Below are 23,055 nucleotides of genomic sequence, written 5' to 3'. Positions count from 1 at the left end.
GCTGCTGAGGGAGACAGGCTAGGCAGGACACGAGCAGCAGTCTCCTCTTGGGCCCACTTTATTTGGGAGCAGGGTGGGGAGAGCTCTAGGCCTGCTGGGCCCGCAGCAGTGCTCGCACCTGGCCGATCTGCCAGTCGACACTGGCACGCGCCGTGCCACCCAGGGCAGCATATTGTTCCACACTGTGGCCGTAGTCCCACACATGGCTCACGTCGCCTGAAAACAGAGGGCTGGGGGAAGGAGGAGGAGATGGGCCAGGGCCCAGCTGGGCCACCGGGGGCCTCAGGGGCCCAGGCCCACCTCCTGGGAGGCAGCAGAGGGAAGGGGGCTGTACCTGATGGTCTGTAGCTCCTTCAGCGACAGCTGGTTGAGGGCCACCCCCTTGGTCTCTGCCATGAACACAGCTTTCCCAGAGGCCTCGTGGGCCTGGCGGAATGGCATCTGGGGGAGCCAGGGCGAGGGCGGCACTGACTCGGCCTTCCTCTGCTCCCTGTTCTGTCCATGTCCTCCCCTACGACCCCCAGCCCCAGCCTGGGCAACACCCCCATCTCCTGGCCCCACCCCCACCCCTGCCACTCCACACTTACCCCTTTGCGGACCAGATAGTAGGCGAGGTCAGTGGCCAGCATGTCAGGACTAAGAGCCCGTGCCATGTTCTCACGGTGAATCTGGGGGACGCCAGTGGTGGCGGTGGTGAGTCCTGGGGACCCTGGGTGGCGAAGCTGCCAGCCTCAGGCCCAAGGCCTACCACCACCCCCATTAGCCAGGATGTCCCCAGCCTTGGGCAGATCCACTCTGATCCAGCCTACTCTGCCCTCTCTGCTTGAGCCATTTTGTCATCACTATTGATAATGTTTCAGTGTGCTACTAGGGGTTGCCGGCCCTTTTTTGGAGTCCTTAGCTTTAGCACACATCAGAACCACCAGGGGGATGTATAAATCGCTGGGCCCTACCCCCAGAGTCTCAAATCCAGGAGGTCTGGGGTGGGACCTAGGATTGCATTTCTATTACATTCTCAGGTGCTGCTGAGGCTGCTGGTCCCGGGACTACAGTTTGAGAAACACGGCTTTGAGACACATCCTGAACTATTTAAGAATGAAATGATACGATGGGGATTTGCTTAAAAATAACGAGGTGGTGGGTAGTGGGTAAAGATAGCCAAAGCAAAAGCAGGCCATGAGTTGATTATTGTTGAAGCTGCACGTTAGTCCATAGGGGTTCATTATATGTTCTCTCAACTGCGCATCCTGAAATTTCCCATAGTAAGTGATGAAAAAAGAAATCTGGTCAGGCCAGTTGATGGGACCCCTGGAGTCTAACCCAGTTCCATTCTACTGTAGCTAGCATCTTTTGTCACTTCAGTGTTCCCAAGGGCAGGAACAAACACATACCCACCTCCCCCTGCCTCAGATCTCCTGGACACATCAACTCTCATCTCCTCTCAAGACGGCCTCCTGGCATGCCCATCCCAGAGTGTAGGGGCCGAGGGGAGAGAGGGGGTGGCTTGCCTGCAGTGTAGAAATGACGCCAGTGGCCACTTGGAGGACGGCACTCATGGTGTCTGACACTTCAAATACGGCTTCCTTGTCCTCCTGGGAGGCACGTGGCAGGAAGTGAGAGCCCAGCAGCCTTGTCCCCCACTGAGGCATGCCCACTGCCTTCCACTGGGAACACTCAGCACCTCGTACAACCCACACCAGCAGGGAGGAGAGAGCTCTCAAGGGCAGTCAAGGGCTGGGTACATAGGACAGAAGGTGGCAATTCTGTGAACCCCTGCCTGGATGTGCCAGGGCCCTGAGAACTGGGATACGGTATATGTGCAGCATGTGGATGGGCCCCTCATCCACAGCCCCAGCCTCGTACCTGTAGGTCCTTGTTGTAGGTGCTTGGAAGTCCCTTGAGTGTCATCAGGAGCCCAGCACACTGAAGGAAGAATGAGAAGCAGGAGGCTGGACCTCAGGACCCTCCGGGTCAGCCCAGAGCCTTGCCCCCACTCCCTGCCCTGCTCACCCGCCCAAACACGCGCCCCGCCTTGCTCCGGATCAGCTCCAAGCTGTCTGGGTTTTTCTTCTGGGGCATCAGGCTGCTTCCGGTGCTGGGGACAGAGATGCTGAGGCTGAAAGGGCTCCCCTGCCTCTTGGCTGGTGTGCTGGCTGGATCAGGGGATGTCCAGCAGCATGCAGTCCAGGTGTGCCCAGGGGGTGGCAGGGGGAGGAGGGAAGCCGTGTGCCAGGTGCAGAGCTGGGGTAGGGCAGGGCCCGGACTTACCTATAAGCATCTGAGAGCTGCACAAAGCTGAATTCCTTGGTGCCATAGAGGATGAGATCCTCAGCCATCCTGCTGAGGTGGGTCATGCACAGTGAAGCCCAGAACAGGAACTCAGCTTGTGAGAGGAAAGGGAGAGCAGGCCTTCTGGTCACCAGGCCTCTCTTGTTCCTCACTCAGTCTGGAGAATCCCCAGGTGGGACCAAACTTGGGGTGGGAGGAGGCTAGAGGACAAATTAGAGCACAGTGCAGGGGACTGGCCCCAGGGGACAAGCGGGCTGGCCCCCAGGACTCACCCACAAAGTCTCGCTCACTGGTGGCATCCATGCTGTTGAGAGTGATGGCCCCAAAGTTCAGTTCTGGAGGACAGGGAAATGAGGAAGGCAGTAAGGCTGGGCTGGAGGGAAAGAAGGAGGGAAAGTACTCTACCCCAAACCAGGTTGCCCAGCCACCCCCTCCTTAAGACCCTTTCAGGGAGGAGAGTAGGGAGGGGCAGGATATGGGGGTTGGGTCCCAAGAAGTAAGCAAGAGCCCTGACTCTGCCCAGCACAATGCACCCTGGCCATAGGCCTTCTCTGGCCTCTCTAGCCTCAGTGTCCATAGGTAATAAATGCAGTTTTCAACTAGACTCCTGCCCTCTCCAAGTGTGTGTGGGACCTGGCAGGTGCTGAGGGGGATCTCCCTGGGGAGGAGGGGCAGGCACCTCACCTGCTTGGAGCAGCTCACGGTCCACGCCCAGAGGGTTGCCTGCAATGGCCCCACTGCAAAAATAGGCGATTCCAGGTGACCAGGGCTCCTGGCAGGCAGGCCCTGGCACATACACACTTGCACACCCAGAGCCAAGCCCTGGTTGTCAGGGCTGCCACCGAGTCAGTACGGGTGACAGAACACTTGTCCCCATGGCGGGGAAATGGTGGGCTGTGGGCAGCTGGACGGCTCTCTGGAACCTCTCTGGAGGTTAAGCTCTGACATACTCACTAGCCTGGTTGTCCTCATCTTAGAGAGAGCTGGGGGGGGTGGGGTTCCATGTAGGGTTCCCTCCCTTCCACAGAGGAAGAACCCTGGACAGGGAAGCCAGTTACTTGCCTTTCTGTTCTCCTCTGTCTTTCCTGGTCCCTCCTCTTCTGTGGATCCCCAGGGACCATGTGACATACCAACCACTACCCCCAACTAGGCCCTCAGAGCACTGGGGCCTCACTCACCTCCCCAGGGGCAGGACATTGACTCGCTTCTGTACCTCCAACAGCCTCTCAGAGTCTCTGGTCAGTGCCACGGCATGGCTGTAGGAAGGCAGGGGGCAAGAGGGTCAGGGCATCCTGGGCCCTCCTTTCCATCACAGCCCCTCCATGATGCCCCACCCACCCACCCACCCACCTCAGGATCCAATGGCTCCAGCGAATGGGCTGAGCCCTCTGCAGGTGTGTATACCCTGGGAAGAGGACGTCACGTTCCCTGTGGGGGAAGAATAAGGGCAGGGCCTGAGGGGTACAGGAAGTTCAGGCAAGGACTGCCTGTGACACCTGGGACCCTGCAGGCCTGGCCCCTACAAGGAAAAGCAGGGCAAGCCTACCAAGGATCTGCCTGCACAAGAAAGCAAGGGATCTCCTGGGGACAAACACATCATAAAAGAAGCAGCCAGAAGTGGGGCGATCCAAGGACTAGGCCAGTGCCATGGGGCCTCCCAGGAGTAGGACTTTGGCTTAGGACCAAAGGTGATTAAGTCTTCAGTGCTGAGCAGCGGTGAAAGCAAAGGAGGAGACACATGGTGGGTACCCCGTGGCGGGGAGTCATGTTTGTGGGCACTCAAGAAGCTCCCAAGGACTCTAGAAGAGCCAGGGGCACTTTAAAGTGGGTAAGGCAGGGACACACGGTTCTGGCTTATTTTTGTTTTTAATAAACAGCTTTACTGAGATATAATTCACATACAATTCACCCATTTAAACTTTACACCTTAGTGTACAACCACATCAACTTTAGAACATTTTCATCATCCCAAAGAAGAAACCTTGTAGTCATTAGCAGTCACTCCCTATTTCTCCCAGCACCCCCAGGGTGACGGTTCCTATGCCCTTGTTTTCCCCCAGGTGGTAAGGTCTGTGAAAAAGAGGTCACAGGGAGCTGGGAAAGAGGAAGGGTTAACCCTATCTCTGACACCAGGTAGGGCCTTCTCGGCAGCAAAGTAGCCAGGTCTGCAAGGAACAAAGCCAACGCCAAAGACATGAGGCCACAGAAGCCAAAGCTTGGGATGAGGCCATTGGGAAGCAGCTTTGGGGATGGGGGGGTGGAATGAGGACATAGGGCATAGGCAGGCTAAAGAGTGACCGTGGCTGCCCCAGGCACAGCCAGCCCCCTTCCTCAGGCTTCAGGGCACCTGCCTAGTGCCTTAGCCTCCTGCTTATGAAGCCGCAAAGAGTGAGCTCGCCCTGCCTGCTGAGCTTGGCTGGCATGGGAGTAGCAAAGAGCAAGAAATGCCCCCATTCCTGGCTGCTTGCCTCACTTAGTCTAGGAGTTCCAGGATGCCCATGAACCCCAGGCTCTCCGACCCTCTTCACCTCTGCCACCTAGATCTGCCTGTCTTAGGGGAGAGGAGCCCCCGGCTGCCCTCATGCCCCTCTCTGCCACCTGGGTGTCCATGGGAGACTCACGCCTCTGCCCGGTCCACCATAGTTCTGATGAGCTCCCAGAGGAGGGCGGAAAGTTTAGAGCAGTTCTGTCGCATCCACAGCCTGAGGTCTGTGACCACCTGTGGGGAGGAGAAGGCAGCACTCAGGGAGACAGATGTGTTGCTTCGCTGGGGAACCAGACCACTGCCAAGCCCCAAATCTGCCTCCTGGGTCCCCCAAGATTGGGAAGGCATGGGGCACGGGGCAGAAGAGCTAGCAGCACCTGGTCATTCCGACTTCGTCCCGTGTGCAGCTTCCCTGCAGTCTCACCGATGAGCTCCTGGGGGTGGAGGGAGGCACGGGGTCAGGGTCTGCCTGCTCGTGGCCCAGTGGGGTCAGCCCAGGCACGCCCTGGTTCCTCCCTCCCTACTCCTGGTCCCTGCCGTCTCTGCCCAGGCTGCCTGTTCTGGGGTCTGGCCTGCACTCTACCAGTGATGAAAGGAACAGAATGATGGCGCTTATGCTCCAAGTGACCAAGGGCCAGGTGAAGAGGGGAGGCCAGGGGAACCTGAGGGGGTCGTACCTTCAGACGCCGCTCATTGGCCGTGTGAATATCTTCATCATTGGGGCTGAGTTTGAAGGTGCCCTGAGCCCACTCCTCAGCCACCTGTAGCAGATGGCAATGATCCCAGGGGCCAGGCATCCACAGTCAAAGGGCCCCATCCCTGGTTGCACTCCCACTCTGATCACTGACTGTCTCTGTATAGGAGCTGAGTCCTGGGGGCGCTCCACAGGAACAGTGAGTGTTCCACAGGGGGTGCAGTCACCGCCCCCAAGGGAGCAGCTCTGGCCCAGCCCTCCCTCCCCCATGAGCCATGGGCATTAAAGGATGAAGAGAGACAGTTTAAAGGGCACCTCGACATTTAATCACAGGAAATGACGTGCATGGAGAGCACTGTAACCTGTGCTCAAGACTTGGTAGGGGCCTGGGACCACAGGGAGGAGCTCTAGGATGGCCCTTAGGGTGGAGAGAGTACCTTGTCAAGTCCATGGAGTATCTGGTCCATCTCAGCCTTGGTGAGGAGCCCCGCCTTTTCCAGGCCCCGGCTGTAGGCCTTGCTGCCCTGCACATCCACCTCCCACAGGTGCCGGTCATAGGCAATGGATGAGTTGAACTTCTCCATGATGGGGTCCACTGCTCCCACAAACCGGCCACCCCATAGCTTCCCACTCTGGCCAGGAGAGCAGGAGCAGTTAGTGTCCTCCCCACCCTTGAGGATAGTGCCTCTCACAAAGGGCCTGCAGGAGAGTTATGAAGCCTGATGGCAGTGGGAACCAGCAGGCAGGGTTATTCTCACTGGACAGACAAGGAAACTGAGGCTCAGAGAGGATCGGGAACTTGCCTGAAGTCACTCAGGGAGTCAGTGTGGGAATGTGGCTGGACACTGAACTTAGGGTTCTTTCCTACCATGTGACACTTCACTAAGGAAATGATGGCAGGGTACAAGACACCCTGAGACCACAGCAGAGTTTCTGGGACCTTTTGTCACTGACCAAGGGGAGAAGTCACTCTGGAGTCCAGAGTCTGAATCCAGCTGATATTCCAGTGCTAACGATAAGAATCCTGGCTAACATGTAGTGCATTCTCACTGTGTTCCAGGCATAACTTTAATTGCTTGGCATGCGCGGACGGAAACTCTCTGAAGCAGGTACCAAGTGTATCCTTGGGGAAACAAGGGGAAAAGCAAGGCACAGAGCAGTTACACGGCTTGCCCTTGCTGGGTGCGGTAGGGCCAGGACTGTGGCCCAGCTATCTGCAGCAGAATGCAGGCTCTAAACCCCACATTCCACCAGAGCTGCTCTGATAGCCGTGATACCCTGAACTTTTGTGGCAGGGACAGGCAAGAAGCACCTGAGGGGCCCCATCAGACTCAAAAGACCAGCATCTCTTTACCACAGCTTGGGGTGGGGCCTAAGATCCCAACCCCCACCACTTCCTTGGAGAGCACCTCTGACACATTTGCTATCATTGGCTTTCTAGAAGGTCACTAGCTGACCTTCTGTCCCTCCAGGAGCCAAGGGCAGAGGGGTGGGACAGAGACACCTCTGTTTTGAAAGAGGGCATAGGCCACAGCATATGACAGATGGGGGAGGGGTACAGAACACATGGGAGCTGCTTTAGCTCCCAAAATGCCAAGGATTAGGAGAGTGTTCCCTGGGTGAAGGTAGGCATGTCACTTCTCCGCCAACTTTCCTGTGGAGGGGGAGTTTATAATGGCCTCTGGGGACCTATGTCCTCCTCTGTCCCCCTGCAATGTCCAGGACCTCTTCCAGCCACCTGATTGTGGGTATGTTATACAACCTCTCTAAGCCTTGGGATTACTGCTCTATAATATAAAGTCAAGAGTAGTACCTACCTGATAGACTTGTGAGTATTTCATTAGATTAAATTTACTAAGCTCATACATAGCACAGTGCCTGGCACCCAGTAACCTCTCTTAGTAAGGGAGGGGCTGAGGGCCGCTAGAGCCAGGCGGTGCTTTAGAGCCACTCCTGGTTCTTGTGTGCACCATGGGGGCCTCCACTGTGCTCTGGCCCCAGACTGTGAGCTGACCTCTCACTGCCCAGCAGCCTTGGCTGCCAGAGGACTCTGACCTGTAGCAGCAGCCTCCACCCCCCTCAACCTTTTGAGCCAGATCCATCCCTTACCCTCCAAGCCTAGATCTCCACAAAGCACCACGTGGGTCCTGACTAGTGGGGCCAGCAGGCCAGGGCCAACCAGCCAGGACTGAGAGCCAGCCCACCCCCCTCAGCCGGGAACCTGGCACTGCCTCTTCCAGCAGGCCTCTGGACTCCCTGCCTGGGTTGTTAGTAATAACAACTACTTAACAAGTGGGGCTGCAGCCAAACCAATTAGTACCAACCCACGGGACGGCCTGGGGCCAGCAAAAGTCACCTGATGCTCTGGTCTCCTGAAGGCAGCCCACTCTGTATTGGGGCCAAGCTCCCACCCCACTGGCAGGCTTAAAAAGACCCCAGATGGAGGCCAGAATGAGGTGCCATCATTTGGGCTCTGAAGACGGGGGGTGGGGGGTGGGTGGCGGGGGGGGGGGGGGGGGGTGGGGTAGGGGGGAGGGGGCCTAATGTGCGGGGAGAGAGCACTCCTCTAAGCTAGGACACATCAAGGCCAGAGTGATACCTTTGGAGCAGGACTGCTTGAGGTTGGAATGAATGAGCAACAGCCAATTTAGAATGCACAAGGGAGGGGCCCCTGGGTAGCTCAGTCAGTTGAGCTTCGGCTCAGGTCATGATCTCATGTTCATGGGTTCGAGCCCCGCATCAGGCTCTGTGCTGACAATTCAGAGCCTGGAGCCTGCTTTGGATTTTGTGTCTCCGTCTCTCTCTGCCCCTCCCCTGCTCGCACTCTGTCTCTCAAAAAATAAAATGAAACATTTAAAAAAAAAAGAATGCACAAGGGAAATAACCTGTTGTTACTGTATCTTTAGCCACCATTTATTGAGCACCTACTATAGTCCAAAAACTTGGCCCTGTGCTAGGCATTCTACATATGCTATTACACCCTCCTATGAGGTGGGCTGGGAGATCAAGTGACTGCTTCAGAAACCAAATTTGTTTGCCTCCAAAGTCCAAGCCCTGATCCAGAAACTAGCAGGGCAGGCATTCTTATCCAGTCTATTCAAATGGGCAAACTGAGGCCTAGAGAGAGGAAGTGACTTGCTAGCTAATGAGGACCAAAAAGGACTGGAACCTAGATCTCTGGTTTCCCAGGCTCCAGGTTCCTTCATTGGCATCAAGCAAACAGCCCCTTTCACCTGAAGGGTTCAAAACAATGACCTCATGATCCAGTACCTTACAGAGGGAGGTGGAAATCTATTATTATTCCCATTTGCCAGATAAATCAACTGAGGCCCAAGGAAAAGAACTTGTACCTAGGACTCCTGCCACTCAGTGGTCAGGAAGAGAACCCAGGAGTCCTCTGGCTCTAAAGAGGAGAGGCCAGTGAGACAGGAAGCCACCAGGCACTGGGGCCACTGGGGCCACAGGGCATGGTCCCCTACCTCCTGGTTCTTTCCACAAGCCAGAGTCATGTGGACTCTGCCAGGTAATGACAATTGCTACAACAGGAGAAGGGGCGCAGGGTGGGGACTGACAGAAGGACATCCGGAAAGCAGGAATGAAGAGGTGAGGAGGCTGAATCAGTGGGCAGCTCCTTTCTTGCCCCCTCGCCGGAAGCGCTGTCAGGCCAAGGCCACCTTCCCTAGCAGTGTGGGTTGGTGAATGCCACACAGGCCCCTGGGGAGCGGGGAGGGGGAGAGTAGAAGTCCGCGCAAAGATCTTTCCCAGGCTCTAGCAAGTGCTCCAGGAAGAACCCACCGCCTGGAGCCAGAGGAGACAATTACCGGCAGGGTGGCTGGCGGCGCGTCCGACATAGGGAAATCCCGTGTGCAGGTCACGGGCCCTGGCTGGGTCCCAGAGCGCCCCTCCCCCTCGTTTGGAGACTCGGAGGACCTGGGTCCCCGAGGTCCCACTCACCTCCGATGCCATGTTGGGCGGTTCCTCGTCGTTCAGGAGCCTCGGTCGTCCGGGTCTGGAAGACAAGCCGGGACTGACGACCTCCTCCGACCCCTGGGTGGAGTCCCTCGGGCGGGGCGGGTTCTGGGCTCCGGCGCGGCGTTTGACCCAACGCAGCCCGTGGGGAGGCGGACGTGGGCAGTGCCTAGGGCGCGCGCCACGGTCCTCGGCGTCCTCCGCTCCGCCCGCCGCGCGCGTCCCTCCCGTCCCGCCTGCCCGGCACTCACCACCTCCTGGCCGCGCGGTCACCCTCTAGCCAGCCACCTGGCGGGGTTTTTCTGGCCCAAGGAGCGTCAGCCCCTGCTCGGCCCTTGCCCGCCTCCTGGCGGCGGCCGCACCAATCCCAGGCGGCCTGGCGAGGTGGGCGTTGCCTCCACCCTCCAACACCGGCTGTGGGCGGAGCCTTCTCTGGAGTCGCTTGGGGTAGAGCGGCCCCCAGGGCGGGGTAGGGGCAGTGAGGGTGGTGCCCGAGCGACAGCGCTGAGGGCAACAAACTGTGCCAGGCGTTGGAGACAGTAGGCTAGGCCTAGCAGGCTCACAGGATACATAAGGTGAAAAGGCCTGCCCGATCATTCATTCATTCAACAAACACGTGCCTGGCACCTCAACTCGTTGGGCCAGGTAGAGTTAGACCCTGAAGAAAAAGAAATACCTGCCTCAAGAAGCCCTGACAAAGCTTGGACAGGTGTTCTGGGAGCATTTAAGGCAGCGTGGAAAGGGTGTCTGCTTGGGGTTCCCAGGGAAGATTTCCTTGATCTGATCAACTATTCAACAGAAACAACAAGCTGGCTTCTAGGCGCTGGTGGCACAGCATCCAATTTCTGCCCTGCAATGGCTTCTGGTGATGTCCCCTGAGTTGGGTCTTGGAAGAGGAGAGTTAGCTCCCCAAAGAAGAGGATTAGAAGTTTCCCTGCAACGAGAGTAGCCTGGGCAAAGCCTGGGAGGCCAGAATGTGAATAGCCTGCTTGGAGAACAGGAAGCGGTCAGAGTGGCTATAACAAAGGGGTGGGGTGGGCAGGAGCGGTGGGAGGTAGGTTGGGGCAAGATTACGAAAGGCTCTGAATGTCAAGAGAGACAATTTGGTCTTGGTCCTGTAGATCATAGAAACCAACAGATTGGAATCACTTGCAGTTCCTAGAATGTATCAGGCTGTTTCAAGCCTTCTTAAATGCTCTTTCTTCTGCTTGGAATGCCCTTCCTCCACTGTCTCACTATTTCCCATTTATTCACTGGTATTCTAGCCAAGCATCATCAATGTCATCAATGTCAGGGAGATTCCCAGATGACCCAGATATCCAGCTCTGTGGTCGCACTGGATCCTATAGGTGCATCTAGTAGTCTTTCCCTAAATTGGGAGCACTGTAGTTGTGAGTTCTGGGTTTTCTTCCCTACCCAACTGAGAGCTCCTTGGAAGCAAGGCCTCATCCCCTTTATCCCTGTGACCCCCCAGCCATTTCCTGTCTTCTCCCACAGAAGTCCCATAACTGGGCTGCATCAGGCCACAGGTGGACCGAGATGTGGAAGCCCATGAAACCAGCTCTGAGCCATGTGGTCCTCTAAACTGCAACAGCATTGTGGCAAGTCCCTGGGATCTACCTGCTGGGGTCTGAGGCCTGACATAGCTTCCTGGGAGGCCAAGTGTGAAAGCCAGCAGTACTCTGCAAACATGAGCTCACATCCCTGAATATCAGGCAACACGCAGGGACCAACGCTCTGGCAAATGAACTGAGGCTGGAAGGAGTCAGGGAAGACATCTGGGAGCAGGGCTATAAACACAATGCATAACACAGGTAGTACTGTAACTATAACACCTAACACAGTGGCTCAACTGGTGCCAGACTGTGCTAAAGCCTTTACACGATCGATCTTCCTTCACAACAGTCCTGTTTATAGATGGAGAGGCTGAAGCTGCAAAGGGTTAGGGATTAGTGAACATGCCCCATGGCAACCAGTTAGAAGGAGACAGTCTGGCTGCCCACACATGACAGAAGAGAGACTGTGACCCCAGGTTTGCTTGCAGCAAATAGCAAGCTTGTCCTGTGTGGAGGTCCCTGCAGGGTTGGGGAAGGGAACTCAGGAGAAGGAGGAAGACAAAGAGGTAGCATGAAGGCTTGTGAAGAAAAAAACCCAGATGAATCAAAAGAGTCTGCAGCTAAAACCCTGACTGTAGACACTAAAGTGGGCATGACCCTTTATATGGAGGAAATGTCCTTGGCACTTAGGACTCATGAGAGCAGAGCAGCCAAGTTCTCTTAGAAAAAGCTGAGATCCCCGAACAAAACCTCGGGGAGCCTGAGAGAGGCTCAGAGAAATGTGCCTGCCAGTGGCCAGTCTATAATCAGCTCAGAGAAGATGGATAGGAAGGACAGGTCCTCTCTAACCACCAGGAGGCCTTCATCTGCTACCTGTAGTCCATAGAGAGGTCAGACAAGGGATCTGAAGAGTGACTATCTCAGACTTTCAAGAGACAACATTCAGTCCATACAATAGTCTAGCCACTCCTGCCCCAAGTAGGCCGTTTAGGGGACCCTAAGGTTGGTGTAGGAGCATGACTAGAAGGAAGACTGGGCCTTGGGTCATGGTGGAAATCAGTTGCAAGAGCCATATTCTTGGGGGCCTCTTTGATGACCAGCAGACTCAGCTTCCCTTCAGACTTCCAGAGTGTGGCTGCTAGAGTTTGGGAACCGGGTGAGTCCATTCCAAGGGAATTGCTAGGGTTGCCTAATCCTATAATGCAACAGAAGTGGTAACTGAGATTGGATCAAATTCCCAAGCCTTAATAAATGAAGCCGCACAAATTCACTGCCAGAAGACCCAGACTAAAAGAAAGGCTAAGGGAGTTCTTCATGCTGAAGGGAAATGACTTAAGATGAAAGCTTGGGTCTACAGGAAGGAATAAAAAGCACCAGAAGGGGCATCTGGGTGGCTCAGTGGGTTAAGTGCCCGACTCTTGATCTCAGCTCAGGTCTTCATCTCAGGAAAGCCCCACATTGGGCTCCATGCTTAGCATGAAGCCTACTTAGAAAATAAACAAACAAACAAACACCAGAAAGAGCAACTATGTATTGAAGACTTTATTCACTTTTCTTAATTTCCTTAAAGACAAATGAGTAGGGGAGCCTGGTTGGCTCAGTTGGTAGAGCGTGCAACTCTTGATCTCAGGGTGTGAGTTGGATCCCCATATTGGGTGTAGAGATTACTTAAAAATAAAATATTAGAAAAATAAAGACAAATAACTATTAAACTAAAAATAATAACAATGTATTGTTAGTTTTATAGCAAAGTGGAAGAGGATACTAATGGAATTATACTGTTGTAAGGTGGTTATGTGATACATGAAAAGATATACTAATATCAATTCTGGGCAAACTGGAGTAAGTTAAGGATTCATAATGTAATCCTTAGAGCAACCACCAAAAAAAGATACATCTAAAAACCTAAAAGATGAGATAAAATGGAATATTAAAATATTCTTGATCCAAAGGAAGTCAAGAATAAAGGAAACAAATACAGATAGAAAAAAATAAGATAATAGACTTACACAACTGTATTAATAATTACATTAAGTGTAAATGGGTTAAACACTTCAATTAAAGGCAGAGATAAAAGGCAGAATGCACTTAAAAAAAAAGTAAGATCTGGGGCACCTGGGTGGCTCAGTCGGTTAAGCGTCCGACTCCGGCTCAGGTCATGATCTCATGGTCCGTGAGTTCGAGCCCCGCGTCGGGCTCTGTGCTGACAGCTCAGAGCCTGGAGCCTGTTTCGGATTCTGTGTCTCCCTCTCTCTCTGCCCCTCCCCTGTTCATGCTCTGTCTCTCTCCGTCTCAAAAATAAATAAACGTTAAAAAAAAAAAATTTAAAAAAAAAAAGTAAGATCCAACTGTCTGCTGCGTACCAAAAAAATCACTTAAAACATAAAGACGTAGACATAAAGACATAAAAGGGATGGAAAAGATATACCATTTAAGCACTAATCATAATAAATCTGGAATAGCTGTATCCATATAAGACAAAGTAAACTTTAAGGCAAGAAATATTACCAGAGATAAAGAGGGTCATTATATAATGATAAAATTATCAATTAATCATTAAGTATTAACAATCCTAAATGAGTATGTTCCTAAAAACACAGCTTCAAGGGGCGCCTGGGTGGCAATCATATTAGTTAGCATTCTCCCGATCTATCTATCTAATCTGTTTCTGTCTGGCTTTTCTCACTCAGCATAATTATTTTGAGATTTATCCATGTTATTACATGTATCAATAGCTCAATTCTTTTTATTCCATTGTATGGATATGCCCCAGTTTGTTTATCCGATGTCTGTTGGTGGACATTTAAGTTGCTTCCAATTTTTAGCTATTACAAATAAAACATGCAGGTACAGGGGCGCCTGGGTGGCTCAGTTGGTTAAGTGCGCGACTCTTGATTTCAGCTCTGGTCATGATCTCAAGTTTGTGAGTTCCAGCTCTGCATCGGGCTCTGTGCTGACAGTGAGGAACCTACTTGGGATCCCCTCCCTCCCTCTCTCTACCCTTCCCCAGCTTGTGGTCTCTCTTTCTTTTAAAATAAATCAATAAAACTTTAAAAAAACTCATGGCAAGTCTTTCTATGCACATATGCTTTCATTTCCTTTGGATAAATACCTATGAGTGGGATGTCTGGACCATATGGTAGGTGTATGTTTAATTTTTAGGGACTTACCAAATAGTTTTGAAAAGTGTCGTACAGGTGTACTTTTCCCACCAGCAGTATATGAGAGTTTCAGTTCTGAACATCCTTGTCAACACTTCAAATGGTCAGTCTTTTAACGTTAGTCACTCTTATGGGTGCATAGTATGTTTCATTAATGCTTTAATTTGCATTTCCCTAATGACTAATGCTGAGCATCTTTTCATGTGGTTATTTGCCATCCAAGTATTATCTTCTTTGGTGAGGCACTATCTTGTTTTTTCTTTGTTTTAACAGCATTTTTCTTGGAGCAAAAGTTTTTAATTTTGATGATACAAGTCCCTTATCAGATGTATGATATATGATCTGCAAATATTTTCTTCCTATTCTTTAGATTGTCTTTTCACTTTCTTGTTCGTATTGTTTGTAGCAGAAATGTTTTTAATCTTGATGAAGTTCAATTTATCCATTTTTTTCTTTTGTTGCTTGCACTTTTGGTGTCATATCTTAGAAAATATTACCTAACTCAGTCATGAAGAGTTACTTTGTTAATTTTCAGTTAAAATTTTCTGTATGGTGTGAGTTAGGCATCCAATTTTATTATTTTGTATGTGAATATGCAGGTTTTTTTGTACCATTTGTTGAAAAAAACTATTGTTTTCTCCCCTTGAATTATCTCGACGCTCTGGTCAAAAATCAATTGACCTAAATGTAAGGCTTTATTTCTGGATACTCCATTCTACCCCATTGACCTGTATGTCTACTTTATGCCAGTACCATACTATCTTGATTAATGTAGTACCGTGGCAAGTGTTGAAATTGGAAACTGAGTTTTCGAACTTTTTTCTTCCTTTTCAAGATTGTTTTGGCCATTCTGGGTCCCTTGTATCCTCATATGAATATTATAATTAACTTGTCAATTGCTGCAAAAAAAGGTCAGTAGGGATTTTGATAATGACGTATTGAGTCTGTAGATCAATTTGGAGAGTACTGATATTTTAACAATATTAAGTCTTCCAGTCATGAACACGGGATGTTTCTAATTTAATAAGATCTTATTTAATTTCCTTCAGTAATATTTTGTAATTTTCAGGGCACAAGTTTTGCACTACTTTTAATAAATTCATTCCCAACTATTTTATTCTTTTTGATGTATTATAAATGGAATTGTTTTTCTTAATTTCATTTCCCAACTGTTCACTGTTAATATATAGAAATACAATTGATTTCTATATATTGATCTTGTATCTCAAAATCTGTCGAAAATTTTTATCCAGCAGTTTTTTAGTGGATTCCTTATGATTTTCTACATACAATGTCATGTCATCTGCTAATAAATAGTTTTGCTTCTTCCTTTCCAAACTGAATACATTTTTTTTTTTGCCTAATTGCTCTGACTAGTCCCTCCAGTACAATTTTTTTAAATGTTTATTTACTTTTGAGAGAGACAGAGACAAGAGAGACAGAGCACAAGCAGGGGAGGGGCAGAGACAGAGAGGGAGACACAGAATCCAAAGCAGGCTCCAGGCTCTGAGCTATCAGCACAGAGCTGGGTGTGGGGCTCTAACTCAGGAACCATGAGTTCATGACCTGAGCCAAAGTCAGAAGCTTAACCAACTGAGCCACCAGGGTGCCCCCCTCCAGTACAATTTTGAATAGAAGTGATGAGAGTGGACATCTTCATTTTGTTCCTGATCTTAAGAGGAAAGCATCCAGTCTTCTACCACTAAGTATGGTGTTAGATGTAGGTATATTCATTTCCTAGCATGGCCATAAGAAAGTACCACAAACTGTCATGGCTTGAAATAACAGAAGTTTATTCTCTCACAGTTCTGAAGTCCAGAGTTTGGAATGAAGGTGCCGGCATGGCCATGCTTCTTCTGAAGGCTCTAGGGAAGAAGCCTTCTTTGCCTCTTCCCAGCTTCTGGTGATTCCGGCCAATCCTTGGCATTCTTTGACTTGTAGTTGCACCATTCTGATCTCTGCCTCCATCTTTACATGCCCTTCTTTCCAGTGTCTCTTCTACGTCTTTGTATCCAAATCTCCCTCTCCTTTTCTCTTAGAAAAATACCAGTCATTGGATTTAGGGCCCGCCCTAATCCATTATGACCTCATTTTCACTTGAGTACAATGCAAAGATCCGATTTCCAAATAAGGTCATATTCACAGGTCCTAGGGGGGCTGGGACTTGAATATATTTTTCCAGGGGGATGGGTGGTGGTGGCATAATTCCATCCACTACAGTCAGGTTTTCATAGATCCCGTTTTCTCAGGTTCAGAAAGTTCCCTCCTATCCCTACTTCATGGTTATTTTTCTTTAAACCATTGGTTATTTTTTTTTAAATGTTTATTTATTTTTGAGAGAGAGAGAGAGAACACAAGTTGGGGAGCAGCAGAGAGAGAGGGAGACACAGAATCTGAAACAGGCTCCAGGCTGAGCTGTCAGCCCAGAGCCTGACACGGGGTCCGAACCCATGTACCATGAAATCATGACCTGAGTCAAAATCCGATGCTTAACCAACTGAGCCATCCAGGTGCTCCACCATCAATTACGTTTATAGAGATTTAAATAGTAAAAAAAGGACGCCTGGGTGGCTCAGTCAGTTAAGCATCCGACTTTGCCTCAGGTCACAATCTCACAGGTTGGTGGGTTCGGGCCCTGCATCGGGCTCTGGGCTGATGGCTTGGAGCCTGGAGCCTGCTTCGGATTCTGTGTTTCCCTCTCTCTCTGCTCCTCCCAAACTCATGCTCTGTCTCTCTCTCTCAAAAATAAATAAACATTAAAAAATTAAAAAAAAATAAATACTAAAAAAAAATCTTATCTATTTACTTATGTAGTTAGCATTTCCTGTGCTTTTTATTCCTTTGTGTGGATCCAGATTTCTATCTGCTATCATTTTCCTTTTGTCTAAAGCATTTCCTTTATTTTTCTGTAGTACCAGTGATGAATCCTTTCAGGTTTTGTACATCTGCAAATGTCTTTATGTTACCCTGTTGTTGTTTTGAGAAATATTTTTCCCACATATGGAATTCTGAGTGGACTTTTACCCCCAGTATTTTAAAGATGTCGCTCCACTGTCTTCTCATTTGCATTGTTTCTGATGACAAATCTGTCAGCCTTATTTTTGTACCTCTGTATGTAACATGTCTTTTTTTTCCTCTAGCTGTTTTATATATATATATATATATATATACACACACACACACATATATATTTATATATATAATATATTACATACATACATATGTGTATATGTATGTATGTAATATATTATATATATATTTACATATGTATTTATATATAATTTTTAGAGACAGAATGCAAGTGAGGGAGAGGGGCTGGGGGGGGAGAGAGAGAGAGAGAGAGAGAGAGAGAGAGAGAGAGAATCCTAAGCAAGCTCCATGCTCAGTGCATGGGGCTCTATCCCACAACTCTGGGATCATGACCTGAGCCAAAACCAAAAGTGGGAAGCTCAGCCGACTGAGCCACCCAGGCGCCCTTCCCTCTAGCTGCTTTTAAGATTTTTTTCTGTATCATTGATTTTGATACACCTTGGTGCAGTTTTCTTCATTTTTCTTGTGCTGGAGATTGTTGAGCATCTTAGGTCTGTAGATTTATAATTTTTAATATTAAGAGATCTTTCCACCCTCTTCTTTCTCCTCTTTTTTAGATACTCCAATTATTTGTACATAAGCATGAAGTGTCCCACAACTCATTGATGCTCTTTTATTTTGGGAGATTCTATTTCTTTCTGTGTTTCATTTTGGATGGTGCCTATTTTTATGTCCTTAATTCACCAGTCTTTCCATCTATAATATCTAATCTCCTGTCCATCCAATTCAGTATCTCCAATCTTGTAGTTTTCTTTCCTTTTCTTTTTTTAACACACAGCTGTTAGTGCATCTTTAAAATATCACAAAGAAGTCTGAAAAATCTGGCATCTTGTGGTTTCTGTAGCTGAACTAACTTAGGTCTTATTCATTAGCCTGCTGAACTTTTTCTTTCTCAGAAACAGATACCATCCAGAAATTTTCTGATATCCTTATTTTTAACTCTTGTGGGTTGCTGAATCAAAGAAGCTGAATTTGATGTAAGTTCAATGTCATTTCCTTCAAGAATTAACTCATCTTTCTGGGGAGATACTGAACAGGCAATGCCTGACCTCATCTGAACCCAGCAAACAGATGTATTTCATATTTCAACAAGAGAACCATTCTCCTGAATAACAACATTGATGGGAAAGTGAACATACACATGATGTGGGAAACAAAGACAGAAGGAAATGGCAAATAAAATTAAATTTCCTTATAACCTGCAGCCTGCTGGCTAATACTTGAGGCAAGCAGAGGTTTCTCCAGGAACTCCCTGCTATCTTAATGCTAATGCTTTGCCAGAAGGAAAACCAACCTTAGCTTGACAATAGCTAGGCCTCCAGTATCCTGGGAGTCTTCTTTAGCATATGAAAATCTCATTGGAAGCTTCACCTTGACTTTACCTCCCCCAACTCCCTATTAGATAACCAGTTTCTTTTCATGGTCTTGCGGCAGCTCTTCCTGCCCCTGGGTCCTGTCCTGTGCTTTAATAAAATCACCTTTTTGCACCAAAGACATCTTCAAGAATTCTTTCTTGGCTGTCGGCTCTGGACTCCACCACCCCACCATCACCCCCAGAAAAACTCAACACATAGACTTCATCTTGTAATGGAAACACTTTAACACTCTCGACCATGTGTTTTGTACATGACTACGATAGCGTGAACAGTAGCCACTTCCTTTATATTTCCCCACCATTTGTCAACTCGGAGCCTCTACTTTTTCTTTCCAAGGAAACTGAGTTCTACATTGATGTAGTTGAAGTCCTTTCACAGGTTTCCTCTGGGGGCCTTCACAGTAACTAATAGTATAGCCCTTCAGAGTGATGTCAATGTTTTCTGGAATGCTGAAGGTCTGCTTGAGAATGATCTTCCTTCTCATGGTGGATGCAGCAAAAAAAACAAAACAAAAAACAAAACAAAACAAAAAACCCTCAATTATTTTAGTTTTCAACTCTAGAAGTTTGATTTGGGCTTTTCTTAAAAATAATGTTTAGTATTTTTTTGAAAGAGAGAGACAGAGCGTGAGTGGGGGAGAGGCAGAGAGAGGGGGAGACACAGTATCCCAAATAGGCTCCAGGCTCTGAGCTGTCAGCACAGATCCCTACACGGTGTTCGAACTCACAAACCGTGAGAACATTACCGGAGCCAAAGTTGGACACTTAACCTGAAAAGGAAAGCTGGTGAATGCAAATAAAAAGGGCCAGCCAGATTTCCAAGGCCAGAAACTCCCTTTGCATGCCTTTGACTTCTGCAATCTAGCTTGCCTCTTGCATCATCTAGCAGACAGGAACCAGAAGCTTGACTATACTAGTCCCGCCCACCCGGAAGCACATATGTATAAAAGATCAGTAAAACCTGAGTGGGATGCTCAGCTTTTGGAGATGAATCACTGGGCAGGCAGCAGTCTTTTCTGATTCCCTAAGTACTGTCGCTTGTCCCTTCCTGGGCGCCAAGTATTTGCTGTAACAAACCGACTGAGCCACCCAGGTGCTTTACTTGTTGGCCATTTCTGTATCATCTCTGGAGAAGTGTCTGTTTATGATAGGACAAGATAGGATTCAGTAGGCAGAGAGGGAAAGATTAGGGCCTGAGGTCCCTGAGTGAGGAAAAACACCTATTTTGGAACAATGCTGGGAGTGTCTGACCACAGCAAACCCCCTCAGGCATAAGTTTCTCTTAAGAATGTAACAGACCCCGCCTACTCTCCCTAGGTTTCCCCTCTGGAATTTGACCAAAGACCTAAGTATGGCCATAGACCACCCCTCATACAATGGAAACGAGCCAATCGGGAATAGACAACCCAAGACCCAGAGTTATCAAGCCAATAAGGGTAGAACCTGAGAAGGAACAAGGGGGAAAGGACAGGGGAGGGCTGACCAGTGATGAGGTTTTTTTGGGTGATAGTGGGGTTAATGGGGTATGAAGTCAACAGCCAAGAAAAAATCCTTGAAGATGTCTTTGGTGCAAAACGGTGATTTTATTAAAGTATGGGGACAGGACCCATGGGCAGGAAGAGCTGCCCCAGGATCATGAGGAGAGACTGGTTATCTACTATGGAGTTAGTGGGGGTGGGGGTGGGGTGGGGAACTCAAGGTGAAGTTTCCAATGAGATTTTTTTTCTGTTTATTTATTTTTGAGAGGGAGAGAGAGCATGAGTAGGAGAAGAGCAAAGAGAGAGAGACACAGAATCCGAAGCAGGCTCCAGGCTGTCAGCAGAGTCAGATGCAGGGTTCGAACTCCAACAGATCATGACCTGAGCTGAAGTCTGATGCTTAACCTACTGAGTCACCCAGGTGCCCCTCCAATGAAATTTTCATATGCTAAAGAAGACTCACATGATTCTGGAGGCCTAGCTATTGTCAAGCTAAGGTTGTTTTTTCCTCTAGCAAGGCATTAGCATTAAGATAGCAGGGAGTTCCTGGAGAAACCTCTGTCTGCCTTAAGTATTTGCCAATGGGCTGCAGGTTATAAGGAAATTGAATTTTAGCTGCCATTTCCTTCTGCCTTTGTTTCCCAATCAACCAGAACGTTATAAAACAAGGACCCTTGACTATAGTCCTCAGGCATTTACTTTTGAATGTCCCCTCTCTGTAAAGAGAGCTTTTCTACTATTCTTCCCTTCTAATCTTAAACTCTGATAAACTTTTGCCTGCTGCACAGTTTCTGTCTACCTCTTCATTCTTTGAAGTGGTGAGACAATGCATCCTGGGTTTTGTGGCAAAAAAATCCTGCAACACATTCAAGTCCTCAACTTAGCTTTTTGAGCATATGGAATAGTTATAATACACGTTTTAATGTCTTTCTCTGATTTATTAATCTGTTCATTATCGGTCACATTCTTGTTTCTTTACACATCTAGTGGTCTTTGATCAGATGCTAAACATTGGATCTTTATCTGGTTAGGTGGTGGATATTTTTGTATTCTGATAAATCTTTTTGAATTTTGCTCTGGGATGCAGTTAGGTAACTTGGAAACAGTTTGATCCTTTTGGGTTTTGCTTTCGTTAGTTGCTAGACAGGTCAGTAGTGATGCTCAGTCTAGAGCTAATTATCTCCCACTAATGAGAGAAGACTTCCCTTAATACTCAATGAATTATAAGTTTTCCCATTCTGACTGGCATGAATAAGCATTGTTTCCTTTAATCCTTTTGGATTGTTCTTTCCCCATATTCAGATACTTTCCTCACATGCATGCATTGATTCAGTAACCCACTGAATACTTGAGGACCTTCTGTATATCTTCGGAGTCCTCTGTGTAGCTCTCTTCTCTCCGTTACTCTGTTTTATGAACTCTAGAGGCCTCTGTCTCTCGCGGCTCCCCACGTTGCCTTCTCAACTCAGGGAGTCTGCCAGACCCTGCCTCAGTTCTGCCTCCCCACATCATGTCCAGAGAACTTTCTCCAAATAGTAACCTGGATGATTATAAGGCTCCCTTCTTTTATTTCCTGTCTTTCCGAAATCATCATCCTTCATTGAAAATCTTTGTTTCGTGTATGTTGTCTTTTTAATTTTTTTGTTGTTGTTTCCTGTGCGACGATAAGTCAGGTCCAACTGACTCCATCTTGGTCAAAAGCAAAAATCCTGTGGTTGATATTTAATACAAAAGATAAGGGTGGGGGGCGCCAGGGTGGCTCAGTCGGTTAAGCGTCTGACTTCAGCTCGGGTCATGATCTCACGGTCCGTGAGTTCCAGCCCCATATCTGGCTCTGTGCCGACAGCTCAGAGCCTGGAGCCTGCTTCGGATTCTGTGTCTCCCTCCCTCTCTGAACTCTCCCTGCTTGAGCTTGGTTTCTGTCTCTCTCTCAAAAATAAATAAACGTTAAAAACAAAAAAACAAAAAAACAAAAGATAAGGATGGTGGAGTCAGACTTATCTTGGTTTAAGTCCCAGCTCAGCCACTGGGATGTAATTAATTAATTATTATAATTAATTAAGATTATAATTAATTAAAAAATTAATTAATAATAAACATAATTAATTGTGCATTGATTAATTAAGCATTAATAAGCATATTGATAAGCACTTATTATTATTATCCACTTATTAAGTGGAGGGAAACTTCTATATCCTAATGCCTTTCTGATTTTTTTTAATGTTTAAAAGACATCTATTTTTTTTTAAGTTTATTTTGAGAGAGAGACAGAGCACATGAGTGGGGGAGGGGCAGAGAGAGAGGGAGAGAGAGAGAATCCCAATCAGGCTCCACACTGCCAGTGCAGAGCCTGATGTGGGGATCAAACCCATGACCTCAGCCCAAGTCAAGAGCTGGACGCTTAACCAAATGAGCCACCCAGGCACCCCTAAAAGACATCTAAAAGTCAATATGTTCAAAACTGAATCCCTGATCTTCCTTCCAAATGTGGTCATCATTCTGTTGAATGGCAACACCATCCGATTGCTCAGACCAAAAGCCTTAGTGTCATCCTTCACCCCTGCTTTTCCTCCTACCCAAATCCAGCCATATAATCCTGTTGGATCTATTTGGAATTACATCCAGAATCTGATAGTTTCTCCCTACTCCACTGCTTCTTCCTGGACTGAGCCACCATGCACCATGATATTTTGCCTTCCCATTCTTGTCCTTGCTTCCACCCTTGCTCTTCTAGGATCTCTTCTCAACACAGGTGGCAGAGAGATCCTTTTATAATTTAAAGTAGATCATGCCATTTCTCCGCTCAAAGCTATTATTCGAGGGCTCTGCATTTCACTGAGTGAAAGCCAGTGTCTTTCCAGTGGCCTAGAACTCAGTGACCTGCCCTGCTCCCTCCTTCCTTATACCTCTCTACCCTCCTCTCCTGTGACTCTCCTGTCACTCAGCCACTCTCTACTC

At 48.5% G+C, this 23,055-nt stretch overlaps 1 protein-coding gene across 2 annotated transcripts; it reads right to left on the bottom strand.

Moving 5' to 3' along the window:
* Positions 1–42: 42 nt before the first annotated feature.
* On the bottom strand, positions 43–9,782 carry ASL (argininosuccinate lyase). Of its 2 annotated transcripts, XM_058712076.1 has the most exons (17): positions 9,689–9,782; positions 9,423–9,477; positions 5,906–6,100; positions 5,452–5,535; positions 5,152–5,208; positions 4,911–5,008; positions 3,640–3,717; positions 3,468–3,545; positions 2,974–3,026; positions 2,562–2,624; positions 2,269–2,383; positions 2,011–2,095; positions 1,864–1,923; positions 1,509–1,592; positions 588–668; positions 335–441; positions 43–230 (listed from the first exon to the last, which is right to left on the bottom strand). In XM_058712076.1, exons 2-17 carry the CDS (start codon positions 9,432–9,434, stop codon positions 86–88), a joined length of 1,395 nt encoding a protein of 464 aa, XP_058568059.1. In that variant the 5' UTR covers positions 9,435–9,477; positions 9,689–9,782; the 3' UTR covers positions 43–85. The 2 variants fall into 2 exon arrangements, with proteins under 2 accessions (XP_058568059.1, XP_058568058.1); XM_058712075.1 differs by lacking the exon at positions 9,689–9,782 and having other exon boundaries at positions 9,423–9,678.
* Positions 9,783–23,055: the final 13,273 nt, after the last annotated feature.

Source organism: Neofelis nebulosa, chromosome 18 (genome assembly GCF_028018385.1).
Source record: "Neofelis nebulosa isolate mNeoNeb1 chromosome 18, mNeoNeb1.pri, whole genome shotgun sequence".
Lineage (NCBI taxonomy): Eukaryota > Metazoa > Chordata > Mammalia > Carnivora > Felidae > Neofelis > Neofelis nebulosa.
The sequence above is the reverse complement of the archived record's forward strand: the minus strand, read 5'-3'. Positions and strand labels throughout refer to the sequence as shown.

Excerpts from the sequence above, each read along its gene's own strand:
- ASL (XM_058712076.1), bottom strand. Across the intron at positions 3,027-3,467 it reads AATGTCCTGCCCCTGGGGAG|TGGGGCCATTGCAGGCAACC; the intron begins GTGAGTGAGGCC and ends CTATTTTTGCAG. Across the intron at positions 1,593-1,863 it reads CCTACAACAAGGACCTACAG|GAGGACAAGGAAGCCGTATT; the intron begins GTACGAGGCTGG and ends CGTGCCTCCCAG.